The sequence below is a fragment of the Xiphias gladius genome, chromosome 5 (assembly GCF_016859285.1).
Source record: "Xiphias gladius isolate SHS-SW01 ecotype Sanya breed wild chromosome 5, ASM1685928v1, whole genome shotgun sequence".
Classification (NCBI taxonomy): Eukaryota; Metazoa; Chordata; class Actinopteri; order Istiophoriformes; family Xiphiidae; genus Xiphias; species Xiphias gladius.
Genome location: NC_053404.1, coordinates 10,299,105 through 10,323,149, shown reverse-complemented (window position 1 = coordinate 10,323,149; position 24,045 = coordinate 10,299,105). Strand labels below are relative to the sequence as shown.

The 24,045-nt window shown below is 37.1% G+C and overlaps 1 protein-coding gene across 7 annotated transcripts in view; it reads left to right on the top strand.

Moving 5' to 3' along the window:
* Positions 1-24,045, top strand: part of tpk1 (thiamin pyrophosphokinase 1) — a 68,023-nt gene that overhangs the window by 31,499 nt on the left and 12,479 nt on the right. For 5 of the 7 annotated variants that reach the window (XM_040126616.1, XM_040126611.1, XM_040126617.1 and 2 more), the window contains 4 exons: positions 1,940-2,012; positions 3,369-3,464; positions 13,074-13,220; positions 17,161-17,272. In XM_040126616.1, the coding sequence (XP_039982550.1) occupies positions 1,940-2,012; positions 3,369-3,464; positions 13,074-13,220; positions 17,161-17,272 (428 nt within the window). Of the gene's footprint in view, positions 1-1,939; positions 2,013-3,368; positions 3,465-13,073; positions 13,221-17,160; positions 17,273-18,627; positions 18,827-24,045 lie in introns of those variants that run through there. The other 2 variants (XM_040126613.1, XM_040126612.1) reach the window with 2 other exon arrangements.

Sequence of the window (24,045 nt, the reverse complement as noted above, 5' to 3'; positions counted from 1 at the left end):
GAAGGGAATGTTAAATACAGGTCTATAGTTGGCTAAAACACCTGGGTCAAGAGTAGGCTTTTTAAGAAGACGTTTAATTACAGCTACTCTAAAGGACTATGGTACATAGCCAGTTAATAAAGAAAGATTGATTATATCTAATAAAGAAGTTCTAACTAAGGGTAAAACTAACTTAAGCAGCCTAGTTGCTTAAGCAGCCCAATTGAGATACACACAGTGCTAAGGCGATCGTTATCAATGTTCACATGAATATTAAAAACACCTACTATAATTACTTTATCTGTACTAAGTGACAAAACTTCCTAAAAATTCTGAGAATTCAGATGAAATATCAGAGTACGGTCCAGGAGCACAGTAAACTAAAACAAATAGAATAGGCTTTAATGTTTTCCAGGTTGGATGTGAGAGACTAAGAACCAGGGTTTTGAATGAGTTATAATTAAGTTTAGGTTTAGGGTTGATAAATAAGCTTGAGTCAAAAATGGCTGCAACTCCTACTCCTCTGTCGGTGCCTCGAGGAATGTGAGTATTAATATGACTGGGGGTAGTGGATTCATTTAAGACAACATTAATCATGATACAGCCAGATTTCAGTAAATAAATCAATATGATGATCCAATATTACACCGTTTACTAATATAGCTTTAGATGGGAGTGATCTAATGTTTGAGTCCACATTTAATTTTCCTAATTTGTTTTACTTTTGCAGTGGTGGTGTTAATTTTATTAGGTTTTTATGTACAACACCTCTTCTGTTTATTTTTCAGTTAATTAATTTAGGTGGGGGGCAGACACAGTCTCTATGGGGTTTTGGGTGAGTGACTACTGTAATGGAAGCACAGAGAAGCGTGTAAGACTGCAACTCTGCCTCCTGGTCTGGGTTGTCATGGTTTTGGTCTATTAATAAACTCAGTCAGATTTCTAGATATGAGACCTGTTCCATCCAACGTGGGATGTATTCTGTCTCTCCTAATCAGACCAGATTTTCCCAGATATTAACCTGGAACAGGTTAATATCTGATGAACAACACATACTTCATGCTCTGTTTGTTTATTTGTGTGTGTGTGTGTGTGTGTGTGTGTGTGTGTGTGTGTGTGTGTGTGTGTGTGTGTGTGTGTGTGTGTGTGTGTGTGTGTGTGTGTGTGTGTGTGTGTGTGTGTGTGTGTGTGAGTGTGTGTGAGAGAGAGATAGAGATCTATCATTTACTGTACTTATGTGTTTGACTGACTTAGGAGTAATTAACATCCAGTCCTGTCATTGCTCTGTGTGCTTATGTTTATGTGTTTGACCTCATTTCGATGTACAGTATGTATCAAACTATTAGATTTGCTTGTGTTGGCTCTTATGTACGGGTTGTGTGCTTTCCTATCAATTTATGTATCTCTGCTGTCAGCTGTGTATGTGGACGTGCATACCTGTGTATGTGTACATGTGTTTTTATGATTGTGTGGACAAATTTTGGTAAGAAACTATTGTTGTGAGCACATTTTGGCTGGTCCTCACAACTGCAAAGGGCTGTTTTGAGGGTTAAGACTTGGTTTTAGGGTTAGGTTAGAATTAGGGTTAGGGTTAAGGTAAGGCATAGGGATAGGGATAGGCATCATTTGTTATGGTTAAGATTAGGGTAAATTGCTAGGGAATATATTATGTCAATGAGTGTCCTTACAACTAATGTAAGACGTGTGTGTGCGTGCACACACGAGAGAGAGAGACAGGGGCAGGCTCAGTGCCATGGAGAATCACCCTGTCTTCTTGTTTCTTCCTCTTCCCCTCGGCAGCGTCACACCTCTCCCTTGCTGCACAGATCAAAGAGCTGACACATGCCCCGATGTCCTCTCTCTCCTTCTCTCTTCCTCACACTCTCTGTCTCCCTGTCTGTCATGCAATCTTAACCCTCTCCCTCTGTCACTCACCCTCTCTTTCTATCCTTATATCCAGCTTTCTCCCTGACTATATCAGTGGGGATTTTGATTCCATTACTGCTGAGGTCAAAGCTTTCTATGTAGACAAGGTGAGTGGAGACACAACTATTACACTCTCTCAGACTTACAGATGCTCACAGGGAGGCACTCATACACACATAAACAAAAAGCACCAGGACTTTAGACAAATGTAATTAAAAAGTTTGGATATTGTCAGCGCAGTGTATGCTTTGGGGAGTTAAGTATTGTGGAGTATGTTTTTGAGTTTTTGTGTCCCAATGACTAATTTCAATGTTGTGACGCAAATACATCTGAACCTGAATAGGCACATGTTATCACCAAAATGACCCTTAATGCTGTCAGAGCATTCAGCACACGAAAGCCTCAGCAACTCAGCAAAATTGAGATCACAATCTAAGTGGATAAGTGATTATCCAAAGTTGACTGGGGTTAAGCGGCTCTTGTGCTCAACCTGCAGTGACAAGAACATGCACGAACATGAATTATCAAAGTGGTTACCAGCGTGGAGTCTGACATGGCTCCAACTGTTAATGCTTTAAAGATGCATATAGACCCAGTCATCAAAAAACACTTGTGTTGTGTGTGTTGACTTTGCTTGACTCCAAGTGAGCAGGAAAGAAAATAGAAACCTCCAATCTAAGTTTAATGCACAAATCCACTACCTTATAAAACATCATTAAGTAAATACAACCAAAAAGTGTAGATATTATATATAAAATATATTTCCTGCAGATGGGTGCAAGATATGGTGACTAGTCTCAGTTATAAAAGATTACACATTCCGTGGGCATATTACACTGGGACTTGATGTGAACGAGAACACGACAGTCTGCATTTTTGCAACAGAAAGGACTTTTATGTGCTTACTTTCAATGCAATTTAACATAATACGTAACTGTATTTCTACTAAATTATATTTAAAAACACTCCAGGTAGAAGCCAGTAGCTGCCCCAGAGTCTTCTGATGACATTATAGTCTTTGCTCCCTGTGTCCCTAGCTGTGCAAGATAATTGTTCACAGCTAAACTCTCCAAGGTCATAAAAATGTTTGTGTGTGAAGTGACTGTACTGTGTGCGTGTATGTGTACAGGAAGCTGGTGTGTTTTAGGAGGAAAGTGACTGTGTGGAGAGAGACAGATACAAAGGGTGAGAAAGGCAGAGCTTGGTTGTTTACCTGGATGGTGTAGTTTAGGGCCACTGACTGGAACCTTTACATTATTCAGCAACACAGCCCGCAGACAGCCAGACAACACTAAAACACTGATTTATACCACTTCCCATCTCTATCTCTCTGTTTTTCTGTACTGTTATCCCTCTATCCCCTATCTCTGCCTACATTTTTGTTCTACTATCTGTATGTGTACATCTATCTGATTGTGTTTTGTTACCTGTGTTTTTTTTCCCATTTTTCTTTATGTGCATAGAGGTGCAAGCTAATAGAAACAGCTGACCAGGATCTAACAGACTATTCCAAGTGTCTAGCAATCATGGTGGACGAGATTCTGAGACGACAGTTACAGGTAAACACCCACTACACACTGGACACACTCTGATGGTTTTATTCTCACATGATTTTGGATTAGGTCTGACATTTTTATAGTTTTGACATTTTGGGAAATATGCTAATTTGCTTTCTTGCCAAGAGTTACATGAGAAATTTGATAATACTCTGAGTTTAGCATAAAGATAGGAAACAGTGGAAAACATTTAGCCTGGCTCTGTCCAAAGGTAAAAGAATCTGCCTACCAGCATCCCTAAAGCTCATTTGATGTTATATGCCATTTGTTTAATTCTTACAAACTCCGGAGTGAAAAAACAACAAGTGGTGGTTTTACGGAGGGGTTATGTGTCAGCCTTTTTCTTAGCTGGGAGGAATGACTTCCGAGTGCACCATATAACCCCCCATAAAATCACAACTTGTTGTTTTTGTGTGGTTTAAACAAACAAAATATAGTGTCTTAATTAGTGCGCTTTAGATGTACTGTTAGAGAGATTTTGTTTTACCTTGGGACAAGCAGGGCTCATAGTCTCCCTTGTTTCCAATCTTGATGCTATGCTAAGCTAACTGTCTCCTGGCTCCAGCTTTATACTGTATACAACAGATATATATGAGAATGGTATCAGTCTTTTCATCTAACTCTTGGCAAGAAAGCAAATTTTTATTTCCGAAAATGTTGACCAATCATTTATTGCAGTTGCCCTTTATTGGCATATCAGTGTCACAAAAATTGTTTTTAAAACTTTATTGTTAAAGTTATTATTATTAGAATAACTAGGAGTAGATGTAGCTTTGGGTAAAATGAATAAGTAAAGCTCTCCTCTCCCAGCCTCTGAGACTTTATTGGCCTTAAGGAAGGCATTCAGTCCTCAGGTAATTAAAATGAGCTGCTCATAGGTCAATAGCATTGGACTGTGGTTGATTGTGGGTTGATCCCAGGTGTGATTGTGTGTGGGTGTATGCATATGAAACAACATGCAGAAGGACAAGAACAGTCATGCTCTCTCAACATTCCCTGAAAAAATAAGTGAAGAAAAATATCATAGGAATAACATTAGCCACATTTAAACCTACACATAGAATGCAATGTGTAATTGTCACTTGCCTGTTTTAAAACAAAATACTTCGTTTTCGTTGCAATCTTTTCAAAGCATAAAGCACTTCCTAACAGCCTGACCTCCAAAAGGCAGAAATGATCTGCCAGCCGGAGCGAAGCCTCGTGCAAAACCAGCTGCTGCGGAGCCAGATCTGATCCAGAGATTGACTCCATTTCCATTCTGACACTCAAAATGTCAGCTAAATTGCACAGAATGTGAATCCCATTAACAAAAAATGTAATATATTAAACGGTAATATTTCAATTTCAAGAATTCTAACAATAATCATTGTTAAAATGAGTAATGTCATGGGAAATTATGTTTTGTCTGTCTATTTATATATGTCTGTCTTTCCCCTCTCTCTTGCTATTGCTATTTCTCTATCTTTTTATTTTTTGCATTATTATAATTTTTAAGCAGCATGCTGAGTGTTGCTCCAATCACTGCTGAGTGCCCCAATCACTTCACATCTCAAAGCTGATGAAAGACCTTGGAGAAGACGCTTGTAGACCCATAAACATGCACTTCATCTCGTATGCACATGTGTTGCCACATTGTCATTCTGTTTTTTGGTGTCAGGCTCTAAGAGAAGATACACTTTTGGCACTCCCTTCCATGGGCCTTTTTTTTCTTGTGCTGGCTAATATTTACTCTGCCTTTGAACTGGCACTGAGTGTCTGTCTGTCTGTCTGCCAGTGAGCGACTGGAGCCTGGCTATCAGTTTTTGACATCCTAAAAGTGTTGTTGATGATGACTTTTTTGTTTGTTTGTTTGCTGGAATATTTCCTCTTTTCTTTACCCGCTATGACTCTTGTTTGAACGTTTGTTCCCTTTAACACTTTGTGAACAGGCATAGGTTATGTTTGTTAGCTTATTAGTTTATTTGACAGGGACCATTCACAATAAAACCACTGGGCCAGAGCTACAGCTATAAATTAGCTACAGTATATAGCTAATTTATATCTGTGGTCCCTGAGCAGGAAGATGTTAAAAAGTACAATATACAATACAAACAATATAATACAAACAATTAAAAGCAACATATTCGTAAAATTTACAAACAGTACATCATATATGAAACAGCATCATACGAAATACATTTCATAGTCTCCATGTTGAAAACAGTTGATTCCCTACAAAGGTGTAAATCAGTGATCAACACTTAAACATGACTGGTTTGTCTTGAGCCATGTTTTAAGTGTTGTTTTAAAAATACTGACGCTTGTGAATTTTCTGATATGAGTTGAGCTCTTACTGAAAATGCTGATTTTCTGAAAACAGTTTTCCTAAATTTAGCTGAGCAGTCACCTCTGACTAATTCCCTAGTCTTCCCAGCATTGTACCTGCAGAATGACACACATAGTTTAACTGGAGGATGTGCAAGATCATGAATTAATTTATAAATCAGACACATACTGCAGAATAAACAAAAGGCTTCAAAGGTCAATAAATTATACCTTTTAATGATGGTACAATGATGGTAGCTTCTTGGTTTTCTATCAAGAATTTTTTAACAGATTGTTTGTGAAGCGTATATAATGGTTTTAGCACAGTCAGACTGTAAGAACATAGTAACGCAGCAAGATAAATGCAAGAAAATCACTGAGTGCATAAAGAGCTTAGCAGCTGCAAGAGGCAGTTGATGTCTAATATGTCCAAAATTCATTAGGCTAGCTCTAACACTTCTGGACACGTTTTTTATATGTTTAGTAAATTTTAAGTTAGTATCAATGATTATTCCAAGATACTTGAAGCGCTAAACAATATTAATTACCTCTCTTTAACTAGGATGTCAGGTTTTATGTATATCATTTCTCTTGATAGAAAAATACATGCCTACATGTTAAGTGTAAGATACTGCAGTGAGTTTGGAAGCAGCTTGTTCTCTTGTTTTAGCATTGATGCAAGTAACTGTGTCATCTGCATACATCTAGATGTGCAAACCGGGGGGTTATCAAGGGCAGATCATTAATGTATAGGCTAAATAGAATGTGGAACTCGAATGGAACATTCAGAGAAAGATGAGCATGTGTCATTAATTCTTGTGACTCCATTCGAGTTAATTCATTAGTAGAGAAAATGAACTGTGACAGTCTGGATAAAGGAACATTATGACTGACCATAGGAAAAGTCTTTTTAAAATCAAACAAAACAGCACCAACTACACCTCCCTCATCAAGACTGGATTTTATTTGCTCAGTAAAATAGCAATTGGCTGTCTCTGTGGAATGATTTTTCCTGAATCCAAACTGCATAGGATTCAGTTGGAATTGACTATGGTTTAGATGGGCTATTAATTGGTCACAAATGACTCTGTCAGTTACTATAGAAATAACTTGGAGAATACTGATAGGTCTTTAATTGGTTTCGGTGGTTGGATCGCCAGCTTTAAAAATAGGTGTTATTATTGCTGATTTCCAGGCACTGGGAAAATAACATTTTTGATTGGCAAGTTTACTAGATGAGTAATAAGAGTACTGAGAATACTGTTGTACTTCTTTAAAAATACAGGATCACAGTCAAAAACATCTTTGGCCTTTGAACTTTTAAACAGGCTCAACGTTGTTGTTATTGAGGACTCTGACACTTGACACAGATGACACAGATGTCTCCCTGTAAAAACAGGGAGATTATAATTTGGTCGTGTAATGACCTTATTTCTTAGGCCAAAATCTTGTGCCAGATCTTGAAATGAATCTATAAAATAATTATTAAACACAGAAGAAATTTGGTCTTTGTCTTGAGTTAACATTCCCTAAGCTTTTAAGTCAAACCCTCTACCTCCTTTATTGCTATTTTTCTTTAGAACTCTGTTGGTGTTTTCCCAAGTTTTCCTGCTATTCTCTTTAGCATCATTTATAAGATCAATAAAGAAATTTGCTTTTTCTTTTCTAAGTTCAGTTACAACTTTATTATGTAGATGTTGAAAAGTCCTCTTATCCTGAGCTAACTGTGACTTAAGTGCGGTTTTCAAGGTAAGGTACCTCTGTTGCATTAAATTCTAGAGTTTTTCATTTAACCAGGGAGAGTTCTGCTTCTTTCGGGAATGTTTGACGTTTTTACTGAATTGACCTTTAGCCTTATTAATTGTGTTCATAAAGCATTTAGAAGCAGTCTAGATCATCTGTGGACAAGATCTCACTCCAGTTTAAAGTCCATTTCAAATTCATTGATTAGTCTCTGTAGCAGCTCCTTGGCTCGAATAAGCAGGACGCAGAGAGTTTCAAACGGGTGTATTTGTGTTTATTTTCTTCCTCGTTACCTTGAGCACCATGAAAACTATAGAGGAATAAACAAAGAAATACAATACTTGCCTGTAGTTATAAAACTCACTGTAAAAACTGTATGAAACCAATTAACAATAAGGTTCATGTGCAAGCTCATGAAATATGCTTCTATAAACTGCTATGAGTGTGAAACAACACTAATAATGACTGTACAACATGACTTCTTTGAAATAAAACCTATTAAAATTTATTTTCCTCTCACAAACATAAATCACATCTCTAATAGTAACACATACAATGTTTCCAACCTCGTTCCATTTACAGAGGGGGCTAGTTTAAAGTTTAGCTCAAGAGCCCTCCTGATGCTCTCTAGCTCGTTCTGCTTCCCAGTTTGGAGCTCTTGGAGATAACAAACAATACAAAAGCGGTGAGGTAAATCACAAATAAACTTGTTCCTTACAGGATACAAACATAAGAACAGGATAAACAACAAGTTCAGTTTCATGCCTTTTATCATACCTTCAACGATGCATAAAATAACAATACACGAGGAGATAAGATGGAGAACTCCCAAAATGTACCAGGAGAAGGATGGATATATAGCTGCAGAACGAGCCACAAGGGAGCACTGCAGCACTTATTCATCTGCCATCATAATCCATGTAAACAATCACTTCATGAAGCAGATGTCAGGAAAGCAGGCTGACTGAAGAACAACTGAACAACTGAACCTGATGGCATCAGGACAGAGATACTTTGCCAGATTTTATTTTTTTTTATGATCGTGATTATTTTTGATCGTTGATTCAAAGAATTTCAGTTTTTTTTTAAATTTGTTTCTGTTCATGACTGAGATTTTAGGTGAAATCTGCTCATATAGTTTTTCAAAATGATTTTCCCAAATGTAACCATTTTGTAGGGCCAGGTTGTCTTTTTTTGCTGTTTACATTTTTCGATATCTCCTAGAACTGATTTTGATCAATAGACTCCTCACATTGTCTTAATTTCAGATGATAATATTGTTTTTTCTTATGTCTTATTATCTGCTTGTATTCCCTCGGTGTTTCAACATAATTTTGTCTCTGATCTGTGTTTTGTGTCTGATGGGGTTTTAGATTGGACTGTCTTAATTTTTTTCCTGAATATTTTTCCAGTCCTTGTTCTACCATGCATCATTTAGGTGCAGAGCTGTTCTTAGTCAGACCTGCTTTACTGGCTAATGATTAATTGATTTGGTTGAAACTGTATAGAGAGGAATGTATTAATTAGATTAGTGGATTCAGTGATTTTAAATCTAACTTCACCATCAGGAGTCCATTTATATTTATTGTTTATTTTATCTAATTTACAGGGCTCACTTTCTGTTGTTGTTTTATGTACAGTTTGTTTCAATGTAAATTTAACTGGAAGTGACCTAATAGTGGCGTCTGTGGTCTGAGTGTGAATGCACTAATGAAGGATCTACGTCAGTGTTAGCATTGTCGACTACACTAGTCCCAAGAGCTGAACAACACTGCATGGGAACCTCCCCAAAAAGACCCCTTTCATCCTGCCATTAAGCATATACAGACCTAAGGAGCAACAGAGATAACTAGCTCTTTCCCCCTTTTTTTTAGAATGTGGTCATGATTGTGTCTGTGGCAAGGGTTGGGGGTGGTGTGTAGAGAAGACTGTCCAAAGATGTGGCTGTTGCCAGCAGGATGCACTATGTCGGGCTCACATCCAGTTCTGCGATTTAAATCTCCCACCAACAGGACATTACCCTGGTAAACTGGTAGTGTTGGATTTGTTTACGGAGATCTTCAAGAAAAAGATTTTCATCGTAATAGGGTGACTCAAGGGGGAGAGTGTAGGCCACAAATATGTGCAGATCATTATTGCATTTTATAATGATCTCTCACCATGACGTATGTGCTTCTGTTTGTGGAATGGTTTTAATATCTCACTATAGATTAAGGTACAGTGGGTGTTCGTGTCACTTGACAACATGTTTCTAATAATATGAACTATCTGGACTTTTATTGTTAGAGATGAATTCTGGGTCTGTGCTTTTCACTCCAAAATCCGAGGAGTACAGACCTTGAATGTTGCATGAACTAATGAGAGATTTAATTAATTAATAATTAATTACAATCATAGATCATACAGTACTGTATATAATGGCAAGTACATTGTTATGTTCAAATGACTTCAGCTGGCCTCTGGTTGGCTGGGCTCTGGTAAGCTGGGTTCTGGTAGACAGGGCTCCAGTAGACTGGGGTGTGCTGCGCCACATTGCAGTCTCCTCTCCCTTGGCCAGTGTGGTGTGTACTGTGGCTAGTCTGTGATGGTCCTGATCACCCTGTTTATACTGTATCTGGGATCAGGTCACAGGGGAAGTATCTTCATTATCTTCTTCCCTGCTTCACTGGTCATGTTCTCTGGGTAGTGGATCACTTGTTGTTGTTGTTTTGGGTCAATTTTTCCAGCTGAGAGAAATTACTGCTACGTTCTCCACTTTCTTTATATACACAGCTAATCTGTTTAGCTGTGTTTTTTACATGGATGTACTAGAAGTCCAGTTTTTCTTTAAATAAAAATGTCCCTACCCTTCAGGAATATTTTTTAGTTAATCCTTCTTATTGTTGTTTCTTTCCTTTTAATATGTTTGTTGTTGCTATCCTCCTCATTTTGATGTCATTTTTTGTAGTTTTGTCCTGGTTTAGGTCTGAGGTTCCATGGCAGTTGGTAGCTTACAGTTGACAGCTGGTGCTGTTACCAGTTAGCTTTCCAGATAGCTAGCTTATCCCACAGTTTGGTTTACTGATTTTAATTTACTGGTTTCTCAGTTGTTGTTTTTTTAAACGTATCCACTCACTTTAATCTTTTTTTCATTTGATATAAAAGCATATAAAGCAATAAAATTATTTGCTGAAGCAGCAGATCTTGTTTTGTTGCTTCTCTCTCTGGTTTCTCTCTCTCTCTCTCTCTCTCTCTCTCTCTCTCTCTCTCTCTCGCTCTCTTTCTCTCTCAGAGAGGGTAGTGTGTTTATCAAGTGTTGTTGTTTACAGTTTCGGCAATGCCTCGGCATATGGGGGTGTAAGCCAGATGTTGAAATAACCTCAATCTCAGCACTTAGTTTTAACTCCATCTCTCAAGGCACAAAGTTAGTTATGTTACATTCAGTTCTGTTAAAAAATCTGTTACCATTATGTAAGGTGTTACAGCACAGGTTTGATCTGAGCTCTTTCAGCTGTTTGGAAATGTTTGTTATAATGAACTAATGGCAGGTTGTTGAAATAGTAAAGGGTAAATATAAGGTATTTTAGAGTGGCTAAGTGACACTTTAGGACTTTCTTTTTCTGTGCTTTAAAATTGGTTATTGCATGCATTTACACAATAACTCGTCTGTTATTGTAGTGAATGAAGGTAGCCAGTGTAGTCTGACTGATCAGTAGCTTTAGTAGTAAGAGTAGTATGTTCTCAAAGTTAGAAATTGTTATAACGAGAAGTCAATTATACAGGATTAGCTGCTATTCCACAGATGTCTAGCTGCAACCCAAGCAATAATGGTCACCATCAGCAAAGGTAATAAAAAATAATTACCTCCAACATTCTGCTCATTTATTTACAGTGTATGGTTGAAGTGAAAACACGTAAGTGAACTGAGTGTGACTGACGGTATTTGGTTAATTTTCCATGCGGGTGTGACTGTCAGTTGTCAGCTTGTGACAGTGCCTTTGCCCTCTAGATTCTGTTGGGTTTTAAATCTGCCAGCACTGGTGGTTGACTGCTTGGGGACTTTGTACAAGGATATAACTGCTGAGAGCTATAAATATTATACTTAAGTAAACTGCTGGCTCAAAGATAAAAAGAATCCTGTTTTTCCTCTGAGGTTGCAGGAAATGGTATTAGTTTAAGTAATCCACTTAGCTCACTTGATTTGCTGTTAACGTGTTCACCTTTTAATTCGATAGATTGATGTTTACCCTCAGTATAATGGCCTGAGTTAATTGTTTGATCTCCCACTGATTGTTTATCTGTCTTCCATCAAGTATCCATGAGCTCTGTGTTCACAGCTTAATTGTCCCAGTGGCTTTTGTTCCTGAGCTTGTTTGTTATTTGTTTCTTCATAAAATGATGAGGTTGGTGATATTCAATATTTCTGTTATTTTCAACAAGTCCCATAATAACACCAAAACTAATAATGCATTCGTCCATCTAGTGATAATCCCCCAGACTGTCTGTGGCACTCACGTTCATTAGGTCCAACTGGAGATGTGGAACAAGTTAACCCATACAATTATGTTCATAAGTGTTTGGAAAGTCACACAGTTTTTGTAATTTTCCTCTATACACCACCACAATGGATTTGAAACGAAGCCATGAAGATGCGATTGAAGTGTAGACTTTCATCTTTAATTCAAGGGTTTTTAAAAATATATGGCATTTTCCATTTAGGAATTACAGCCATATTTATACATAGTCCCTCATTTTCAGAGGCTCAGAAGTAAATGGACAAACAAAAATAATTATAAATATAAGGATTATTTTTAAATTTGGATGAAAATCCTTTGCAGTCAATGACTGCCTTAAGTCTGGAACCCATGAACATCACCAAACACCCTTGAGATGTTTTGCCATGTCCATTTGTTTGTTTTTCTGTTAGTTAGCAGCATATTTCAGAAACTACTCAACAGATTTCTGTAAAATTTGATGAAAAAGAAGTGATCAGTTTTTGGTGCAGGCTGTGCCCCATTCCCATAAAGCTATATAGTCCTCACCAAATTTGGTACATAAAATATTTAGATGCGAGAAAAAAAAAGGTTTTTTAGTTTTCTCATATGCCCTCCTCCTTTGCTATAATTAGTTGCAAATTCCTCTATTTCCAGTCTATTTTACACACTTTCTCTGAGAAATGCTGCAAAATTGTATGGCAGTTCACATATGGATGGCTCTAGGAACACATTAAATTCAAATAGCCCTAACCAAGTAGTCATGAGTCTGACTCACTCTTGTTATTTTGTACAATTCATGCATTTATAAAGCCATATTATTTGCTTTTATAGAATGTATGTTGTTCCCAAAGTTAGGGCTTCCATTACTCAGCGTCGACATCTGTCAAAATGTGTATTATTTGAATCCAAATGCAGACAAAAACTTTCTTCTTGTCTCTTTTTCTCTTTCTGCAGCCAGCTATGTCACTTTACCATAAAGCTGGAAAAAATATTTTCTTCTGTCACTTCAGCAGGATCCTGCCAGAATATCAAACTACTATCAAACCATGGCATTTTTCTGTGTCTTATTGAACTCTGTTGGTCTTTCCAGGTGGATGCCATAGTGACTCTGGGCGGTCTGGCGGGTAGGTTTGACCAGACCATGGCATCTGTTGAGACACTCCACCACGCTCTGTCCATGACACAGCTACCCGTGTTGATCATACAAGGGACTAGCCTGGCATATCTACTCAGACCTGTGAGTATATTATAAACACATAGTACTTAGCCTTATGTATGCATAGACATGTATGCATAGACATACCATGAAGTTCCCCACTCTGCAATGATTCTATTCTGTCCAATGTTTTTCATTTAATTTTCAAAGCCAACTGGCTTCTTTTCTTTTCAGGTGTTATGAAATACAACTAAAAAGTGAGGTTATAACACTTTTTCCTCTGAATAAACTGGTTGTTGCATCTATCCTTGGGTTTTTTAAATTTCATTCTCCCACTATTTCACTTTGCATTTACCTAAAAGCAGCCTTATTGTAGCTATATCTATCTTATAAGTTGCATATGAAAACTATACACACAGGCACACCCACAGTGTATTTTCACCATACTAGATAACATTCTGCTCTCCTGCACTAACATCTCCTTCAAATCACCCCTCTCCCATTCCTTCTCTTCTTTTTCTGTTCTCTCTCAAAAATGTTCTTTTCTTTGTTCTGCTTCAACCTGCTCCCAAATTTTTTTTTTCAGTACTGGCCAGTAATGAATTTACAAGTAGGCTGAGCAGCTGCGATTTGGGACACACACTGCTCATTTTTTAACCTTCTTTTTTTCCTGTTTATTGTTTATCTTGTTTATTTGTGAGATCTTCAGGACAAACATCTAACTGTCACAATTCCTGATGACACCTTGTAATACGTTAAGTATGTAAAGTTCTTTCTCATGCACTCCCACCCCACTTGTCATTATTCCAAAGGCGTGTTGTCATTTGCTGCTTCATACCTCGACACCTCCAATTAATCTTACTTCAATGAGGGTAAATTAAGCTCGTTTGTCAATGGAGCTTAATTTACCCTTTGTCAATTCGGCAGCAACTGATGAATGCAGATGCCCGTACATGACGGTGAACGCAACCTTTGCAAGGCCCAATGCTATTTGTACAAGTTACATCTGTAACCACCCATATTCCATGCAATCACAGCTTTGTTATGTGCTTAGCTTTGGAATTTGGGGATACAATCAATACATACAGAGTTGTTAATGTTCTACAAAATCTTACTTGCACACACAATAAATTAATACCAGACCTAAATTTGTCAGTGACTCAGACATGCTCAGATTTAATCAGGGTTGCGCCTGTTTGTTTTAGCTTTCGTTTCCCGTATGAGGTGTCAAAGTCTTATTATGCTGTCCTTTGGAAATATGTCGAAGCCTTGTGTTTTCTACAGCTGGCTCAGGGCATCGCATAATTCTCAAGTCTATTATTAAATTGTGGGCAGCAACACTGCAAGGGCTGCAGGCATATTTATTCAGAGTCCCTACATGACAAGAATATGTCTTAATCTGTCTACGTCCCAAGATGATGTTAAATTTACTCAATTTGGATAAGAAAGGGAAAGAAAAAACTTGTAGAGTTCATCTGTTTTTTGTTTTTTTTCTCTTGCTGTCTACTCTATTGAGACTTGGTCAGAAGGCCAAGTTAGTATCCCAGGCCCTGAAGATACTTGAGAAGGCCTGTGTCTCCGTAAGACAGACAATGCACAGTGCCGTGTGAGCCTAATCCGTGCTATAAATCACATTTTATGTACACACTCTCTAGGACAAATCGACAAGCTTGTTTACCTGATGCACTTTTGAGGAGTGAAATGTGTCAGAACTGATTTAACAGCTAAAGTGTGATACCTGAGGTATGTTCCCTTATCCCACCTATGGCTGTGCTAGAGTGAGTTAGCAACAATGGGACCTTCAAATGTGTGGCATTCAAATATAAAACATAAAAGATAACATAAGATAAAGAACTGACCCAGGATGGTCTTTTCTGTACTGAAATGAATAATGTAGTTTAGTGCAAGACAACAAAAAGAAAGTTCTCATCTTTGTTTCTTGGAATCAGAAGTTTACAAAAAACTTACACAATATTTAAACTAGTTGAGTTATAAAAATTTTATGTTTTTTTTGTGTCCTGCTTTGAGAAGGCAAGGGCCAGATGTAGAACAGCTTTCACATAGAAACCAAATTAAATGTTCAAATTTATTTGATTTTAATTCCAAATTAAATGTCGATGTAACTTTCTAAGAAAACTCATGAAAACATTTGTATATAAATATTCTTAATTGTGTTATCAAATACTTAATATACCTCCCACTAAAAAAAGATCCTTTAAACTAAGATGGTGAATGCAGTAAATATTAAACCTGTTTTAGCATCAGTCTTGTCATTGTGAAGCATGTTAGCATGCTGATTTTAACAATTTGGCTCACCAATATTTTGGCCTTGCAGAGCCTCTAGCGTGGCTCTAGACTCTTAGTGTTTATTTATGTTTCTTAATCCTCATTCTCTATTATTACTATGCACATAAGCCTGTTTGCATATCACACCATCTACAAACTTATTCACTTTAATTGGTAGCATCGATAACATGTCTGCATTTGTCTTTTTTAATACAGTTTTATAAAATATTTTACAAAAATCATTAAAAATGGAACTATAATCCAGCAGTAAATTGTTGTAGAATTCACACAATGGAAGTATGACAAAATTAAAACAAAAAATGTATAACAGTATATACTGGAACATTATAAACATGGTTTATTCCCTCTCATACCTCTCTAGCTCAAATAGACTCAAAACACTGCATTAGATTTGTCCATCTGCATATGTGTTTGTTCATGTGTTGCTACACGTGCATTTGTTTTCCCTCTTCCTCATACACTGTCTCACTCTGACACACTTACACAAAGAGACTGTGTTTATGTATAGAAAACAACCTCAGGGATGTTTCCATCAACACCAAAAGCTCGAAAGCTTAGAATTTTCCCTTCATTCCTTCCCTCTGGCTCCACAGCTCCAAGAAGCCAAGCAAAGGAAACTCTGCTTTAAACTTGTCACACCTTCAAGATTTCAAACTCTTAATTGAGTTTGCCTATCTTTGCGGTCTTTGTCTGTGTCTGTATGATCCTTTTAGATGACTGATCTTAGTTCTAGCTGTCAACACTATTTGTCTTTGTATTTATGCTCAGATACGTAGAAGTTTGAGCATACATAGTACTACTAGCCTGTAGACATTCAAAGTGTTGATGATACATAATTATCAAATTTCAGGCATTTTTGGTTTCCTACACTTCTGTTATCAAATACACATGTATTTTCTGTACTGAGATTGAGGTGTTTCTTTGTATCTTTTTTGTACAGTGTGAACGAGAGAAACTTTGTTTTGACCTTTTACATTCCAGCAGCAAGGTTTATTATAACCACTGCATTCAGTGCAAAGTCATTATCCAGCCTGAACAATCTTACACTACCTTGCACCTACACTATGTGATGCTCTTACTTTTTCTCCCAACCCTAGTTTCTCAAATGGATACCGTGACATTTTCAAATTTTGTTCGTGTTTATTTTCTTTGTAGAGCGCTTCATAAAAAGACTTCAGTGAATCTCAAAACCATTTCTTCATCTGTCTCTCAGACACCATTGAAAAAAACTTTAATTACTGTCAAACATCCTCCCCATCACTGATAGATAATGATCTTTCTAAGCTAATAAAATACTCTATAGTATGCACTGCCCAGTGACTTCAAGTGAGTTATTCATTTTTTTTAAGTGAAAAGTTGGTTGTTAGGATGGTTATGGGGTGTCAGTACCAAAATCTTTTGACGCCCTATGGCAGACAGTAAAATAGAGTATGAGTCAAAATGGCAAGATATCCTTTTTAAGTGTGGGTTGCAACTGAAAATGAGTTGCTGCTTTGACAAGAACAATAGTTTATTTTAATGAGCTTTCCCTGGGTGGAGAAGCCAAGTTTCTCATTTGGGGCTGAAAAAGTTTAAGAAGACTTGCTCCACACTTATATTCTCTTTTTACTTCTTTTCATTCTCATTGTTTCTACCTGTCATTGACTCAGTCATACACACACACACACACACACACAGACAATTACTCAATTTTTTACTCATGTTGTGGTGTCAGCAGGGCAGCCACAGACTGGGAGTGAACACAGGCCTGGAGGGGGACTGGTGCAGTCTCATTCCAGTAGGTGGACCGTGCCAAACAATCACCACTGGACTCAAATGGAACCTGAGTGAGTCCCCTCTTTTTTAATTTCTAGCATTAAAATTATGCCACAGCAAATAATTAGTCTCCAACTTTTCTTGTTACTAAACTTTGTTTGTAGGATCAGTAGAATCCATATCTTTCTTTTCTTTTACTCATATACAAACAACATATACAAATTAAGAATAAACATTCATTCAGAAATTTAAAGAAAAAACATGCATCTCTTTTAAAAAGAGAGATTCCTAGATTCTGATTAATACAACTATCCTGCAAAGGCCCGAAAAAATAGATATGTGGTGAGAGGATAGGAAGAAAATATTGTTCCATTGCCATTTATTTTTGTTGGTGAAAGTGTCCAAAATAACCAACATACATGCTAAAATATTGCTGGCCGTATGTAGCCTGAAGATAAGTGTTTTACATCTGCGGTGAAGGACAAATAATTCGTGATATTCTAGCAAAGGTTGGAAGACCACTCTGCTGATATCACAGGGGGAGTTTAACATCAAATGCTGAGAAAAGAGCCATTCCCTTCCCTACCCATAACCATTAGCTGCCGATACTGCAAACTTAAAATTGCATTCACAGTTGAACAACTTGCATTGAATTTTTGAGTAACGAGAAACTATAAAGTACAGATACTTAATTTGCTTCAGTTAAATGAGGCCACATTTAAAAAAAAAAAAAAATCATGTATTGAAGGCACTTACTTGCCACAGTGAGCTTTTTATATTCTTGAACACTGAAAATATAATCAGGCACCCATCTGACGACTCCTGTGGTCTTACCCCACTCTAAGCATTATAGCCAGCTGTGTTTTTAATGAGTTGGCACAGACCAAACTACCACCTGTATGAGGGAAACCTGGACATTCTGTCAGTGGGGTTGCATAATGTGTCTGCTTCTTGGTAGGTGTCCACCACATTTGTGTGTCTGTACTTGGTTAAACATCTCTGTATGCCTGTTTGAAAATGCCACTGTGTGTGTGCTACCAGTCCTGATTATTAACTTGTTTTTTTTTTTTTGTTCGTACTTTTTGCTAAGCTGCATTGTCTTGTATATTTACTCAACACACCTGTGAGATGGCCTTCTGAATGGTAATGAGAGGGACTTTATACATGATAGTCCTATGCAGATTAACCAGTGATAACAAGATGCACAATTAATCACATGCATATTTACAAGGCTTGAAGTAATGATTTCACTCTGGGGTCAGGAAAGAGCACCAGAGTATGAAAAAAAAATTAGGAATATCAGTTCTTTTCTCATATGTTTGACTCCTGCATGTTTGACTGTTCATTTTGCAACAGTGCATCTGGTAGGACCCCTTTTCATGATTTGTGCATTTGTTTTTACTGTTTAATATATGTGTCTGTGCAGGCTTTTCAACGCAACTTGCTCAGGGATGCCTATATCAGATCTGTTCCACTCTTGGGTGACACTAAGACTCTTTAAAAGTCCAATGAAATGATCCCCCACACGTGGGTTCAAAGGATTTTTGTGATTAAAACGTGTATGATCCTTATATAAAGAAAGAGTTTTGGGCTGTCAGCCATTATAGCCTTGCTGGCCCAAAGTAGGTTTTTTTGCTTACGTCCAGAACTTGTTTTTTGTCTTGCTTTAAAGAATAAAATTCTGCAATGATTCATGTTGTTTTGATTCAGAGCGTAAATTTGGGATGAACAGACAGTTATTGAACAAACTTTTTTTTTTGGTTGTTGTACTCCAGGGAGGTGTGCAGGATGAGATGAAATACCTCTGGCCCAAGTTAATTATATCATGTGTTCCCTTTTTTATGTCAGTTGATCAATAATTTTATTGTTGTAAAATTAGACCAGACACAGTACACATGTATGTTCACAGAGCTGAGCTTGGGCTAGTAGTGAGAGGTTTTGACTTGTTAATTTTTTAGTCAGTTTTCCTTGAGTTTCTATCCTTTATATTTTCTCTAGAAACTGTCCACTGCTGTGACATCTCAGATAAAATAGACCAATTTAATAAGATTACAATAAGGCTTGTAATTTTTAAATGTCCTCTGTAATGTCAAAAATATCAAAACAAACAACAAACAACATTTCACCAAACAACATTTCTATTTTTTTTGTTTCAGATTATAGTATCACACAGTGCACACAATTAGGGTGAGCAAAAGGACCAAAAAAAATATCCTAACGTTGATTCTGTGTGCGGTTATATTTACTGATATTGATACTGGTATTTCCCAGAGATTCACCTTGAAATACTTTATTTAGACATTAAAATTGTGAACCACAATATTTCTTTTTTGAATTTTTCATCGGGAACTATTTTATACCTAACAAAAAACACCCCCACGAGAAAAATTCCAATCAAGTATTGAATTAGTGGTGGTAGTTTAGGGGTGGATGTCTCAAAACTCCATAAAATACATACCTAGATACCAGGAGGGGCAAGGGGGAAAATATGCTTTATAATGTTTTCTTGAAATGACTCTTTCAGATATGAAGGTTAGGTAGAGACACTAGAGTGCCAAGTGTACTCTGAATCTGGAAGTAAAGTTGAAAACGGACATTAGGAGACATTGACTAACCTAGTTGTGTTCATGTTGGAGTTTGACTAAGTTTCTCTTGATGCCTTCCAGGGCTGCCCCTATAAACTACGACACCCTGACCAGTTTCGTTTTCTGACTCTTTTCATGTTAATTCCACACCTTAAAAACAAAGGAGCATGCAACAGATGCCTTAATTTAGCATGATTTTTTTAGTAAATCATATGATGCAGACTTGTACTGTAGCTGTCTGGGAGCTATTATTGTACTTATAAAACAGTAATTTCGAACTTGTGAATTTACCCCTGTCAAGGTAAATATATATAAAATTGTGACATTTTAGTCATATCACAGCACACAGCAAAACAGTAGCGGTTGAATACAGAGGCTTTGCATAGCAAACTCCTCAGAGCCTTCAGCCTGTTGGGCTGTGAGGGAGAGAGGAGAGAGTCTTTGTTGAGAGTGCTGTCTAATGAAAGGACTGCACTGTGGTTATAACACAAAAGGAGGGGAGTGTACCACTAAATAATGAAGTGACTGCAGTATAGTAAAGGTAACAATGTAGTAGGGGAGCGTACAATCTTATAATAAAGTGACTGCCATTTGCTGTTGATGTTATGTAAAATAATGTGAATGAAATGTGGTGATGAGTGCGTTGGCTTGAGAGACAGATGAATTTAGTAAGTGGCATGAATCTGGCATCTTTAACACTGCTCTCGCTCACATACCTAGCTGCAGTAATTCGCAGTGTCTTTCGCTCTTTTTTCATACTGTCATTTTCTTTTTCACTTTGTTCTTTACTATCCAATTTGCTCTCATTCTCATCCTGTCTCTATCACTGTCCTTGTGTGTGTGTATATATGTTGCAATGCTGTTGCTTATGTCTATGTGTCCATACGTGTTTGAGCTTGCATTCAAGCATTTTAAGATGGGTTGGACAGTGGCTCATATTCCTGAATGATATCTATTCCATGAAAGATTTTTAAAATGTATGATAATATGTCATGTGCATACACAATTAGACACATCCCCCTTCCAGTTATATCGATAAGTAGACAGGAATTTCTCCAAAATATTTCTAGGTTTGTGTCATTTAGCTAGGGGAAGACAGAGTATTGTAAGTGAGAAGACAGAATACACTGATGAAAACACTAGTTTAAAAAAGTACATGCAGTCTCTTTTTCTTGTGTATGGTGAGCAATAATTACATTTTTAGGCCAGTGTTGTCATCTTAAATGTACTTTTGTGTGATAATTGCTAAGGCAGAATTTACAATAAATATATACGGTATATATGGTCATACGCCTACTATTTGCATTCAAAAGCTAGTAAAGTAATGTAGATTTTGCTAATTTGAAAGATTACTTTCTCAGAATATTTGCTGGATATAAACATATTTAATCATCCCTGAGGCTGAACATGTTTTACAATGTTACTTGTCATGTGGTGTTAATTCTCAAATAAACGCCACTATTTAAATGATAAAACAAAACATAATAAATTCAGCATAATGTACAATTGCACAGCACTAATTGCAGTACAACAATACAATCATGTTATACTCACCACTTGGCTGCTCTGATTTTCTATTTTTTTTTCTAATTATATCCAGTTCCTTCCATTTTGTCTTTCTTTCATTCGGTATTAAGCTTCTGTCAGTGAAACTCAATACTTCCTGCTACATTAAAAGCCTACCAGGAGAGGGGATGGTATCAAATAAAGGAGTAGTTCTGTCTGCAGTTGAGATAAATAAATTGCAGCTAATTGAGAATGTACTATATGTACATTTACTGTATACATCATTTGATTGAAGCTACCACCAGCCTACCCTCGGAAATAAATAACGCAGTTTGTCATGTCCTTAAATTGTTAGCTAACTTTGTAGGTGCTGAGTCTGATTCTGATAATTCTGATAATCCAATAAAGGCATAATCACAATGATCAAAGTGTACAGCATGCAAAATGGTCTGGTGAGGTGAAATGTATGGAGGCTGAGGTAAAAACAAAGACAAACGGAGCGTTGACAGGGTAGGAGTGGCTGAGTCAGAAAAACAGAAATGCAGGGAGAGAAAAGAAGGATATGGGGAAAGAAGTGAGAACAGGATGAAAAAAAGTTGTGATGTGATGAAATATAAGAGGAATAGAAAGTCTTGGTGGCAAGCATCTCATTCATTTGATGGTTGAGGATGCTGACACACAGCAGGAAATGGAGGATTATGGAAACTGTTGGGAAGTGTGTAGGAGCTTTTAGTGGGACCTTGTATGCATGCACACGCACACAGAAGCACACAATCTCAACTGTAATGTAGTCAATTTGCAGTAAAGCATTATTTGCTGTTCCTTTTCACACAAGAAGTTCTAGTTCCCTCATTCCCTCATTTATTCCTACTCTTCTGTGCTCATTACTTTTAATGTTCCAGTTATTTGATATCAGATTACAGAAGATAACACAGGTAAGGTGTTTGCAAGAGAGTGAGCTTGGACACCAGACAAACTGGAAGAGATTTAGTTTCTTTCTCTAGGATACTTAATCTGGTAGACGCTTGTCAATATAGTTGGTTAAAAAATCTGCTTCATCCTGTGTATTTTTTTTCTCCTAGTTTCACATTTGCCAACCTCCTATTATTTGCCGTTCCCAGTCTCTGCTGAGACTTCATACAAACTTCTGACCTACTATCATAGTGTTAACCTGTTGTACATTTGTCTCAATGGGTAAATTCAGGCTACCCAATTTGAATTTGCAACCCTGCTTGACCTTGGTTTGTTGTAGGTCTTGAACTGCTTAGTTTTGATATGACAGAGTGAACACAGGTTTCCCAAATGATAAAAAATGAGTTTGTGGTTATTATAGAATTGTTACAGGAATTCCCCTACCCTAGGCTAGATAGTTGAGCAGACTTCTAGCTCTCTCAACCATGACATCTGCTTTTTTAAAATCAGAGATATTTGAAAACGATTGACTTAATAGTGTGACTTAATAACAAAAGAAAATTCTATAAAGATGCCCTATTTTCCCTGCACCATCATGTTGACAGTTTGCTATACATACGGCAGTCTTGCCCTGACCAGGCATCCACCTTGTTTCAAATGAGACGATTGAGACAAATTAGATGATTACTTGTGGTCAAGGATAGTTTCTCTTTAATGCTGATCCTCCTGCCCTGGTCTCCCTGCAGCAACCATTTTCTTGTGGCCCATAATATCTGCCTGGACACGCTTCAGTGCCTCTTTTCCTGGCACCACCAAATCTGCTCCGGTTTGGAGCTCTGTCTGGCCCTCCCCCAATAATGTCAGCCTGGAGGTGGGAAGTAAGACACTCTACACACTTGATTTTTTTTTTCTTCATAAAATATGTAAATCATAGCTCAAACTGGACATCATTAAGTGCACAGTTTTAATTAGCAGTCCAATAGTGTGCTTGTTGGCTCAGCAACTGATGGCCCTGGGAAAGTGTATCATTGTAAAGTCTTATGAATTCAACTGTCAAACTTTTAAACTTCCATTCAATACTCCACTCCTTTTTTCATTTTGATATGCAGCCGTGCTGCAATCTTTCACATTTTCACCAGAAGTCTCTACTTTTGTTTGTTCAAATTGTCCTAATTCTAAATGTCAAGCAGTGCATCTCTTCCTTCCTTGGACCAAATAAAACAGCGAACATCTGTGAGAACCTTTCTGGTGTTTGTTTTTTAGCTTCATGTGCTTATTCCACCAGCATAGAATTGAGTTTGAAGATTTATAACTGTAAATTCAAAGCATGAAGTGTACTGGGACCCTTAAAGTTCATATTAAACATTTTAATTAGACCTCACAATGATCCACACACATTGTGAATGTCATGTGGTTTACTTCAGAGAGATCTGACTTTATTTGGTTTGATCATATATACACACAAAATTGTTTAGTTCTGATGACAGGTTGAAACAGACAGAATGAAAACCCTAAAAGAAAATGGTAAAGCTTTTCAGGTATTTTGCACTCACCACTGGGCTTCTACCATAGGCTGTTTTTGATGTTTTTAGTTGTATATTCCAAGGTATAAATGCTGTCATTTACTGTATTAGTCCAGACTATAAGAATGCATTAATAGATAAAATCAGTATCATCAATCAGTAAAATACATCGCAAAGTGTTGCAATAAGTTGGACTTTAAATATTTGTAGTATAAGCAATGATATACTCAACGACCATTTTCTTCTCATATCATGTACTGTAGAAGCTCAAACTGGGTTGCTAATACCAACAATTATGCAAACTAAGGGTGAGTTCTT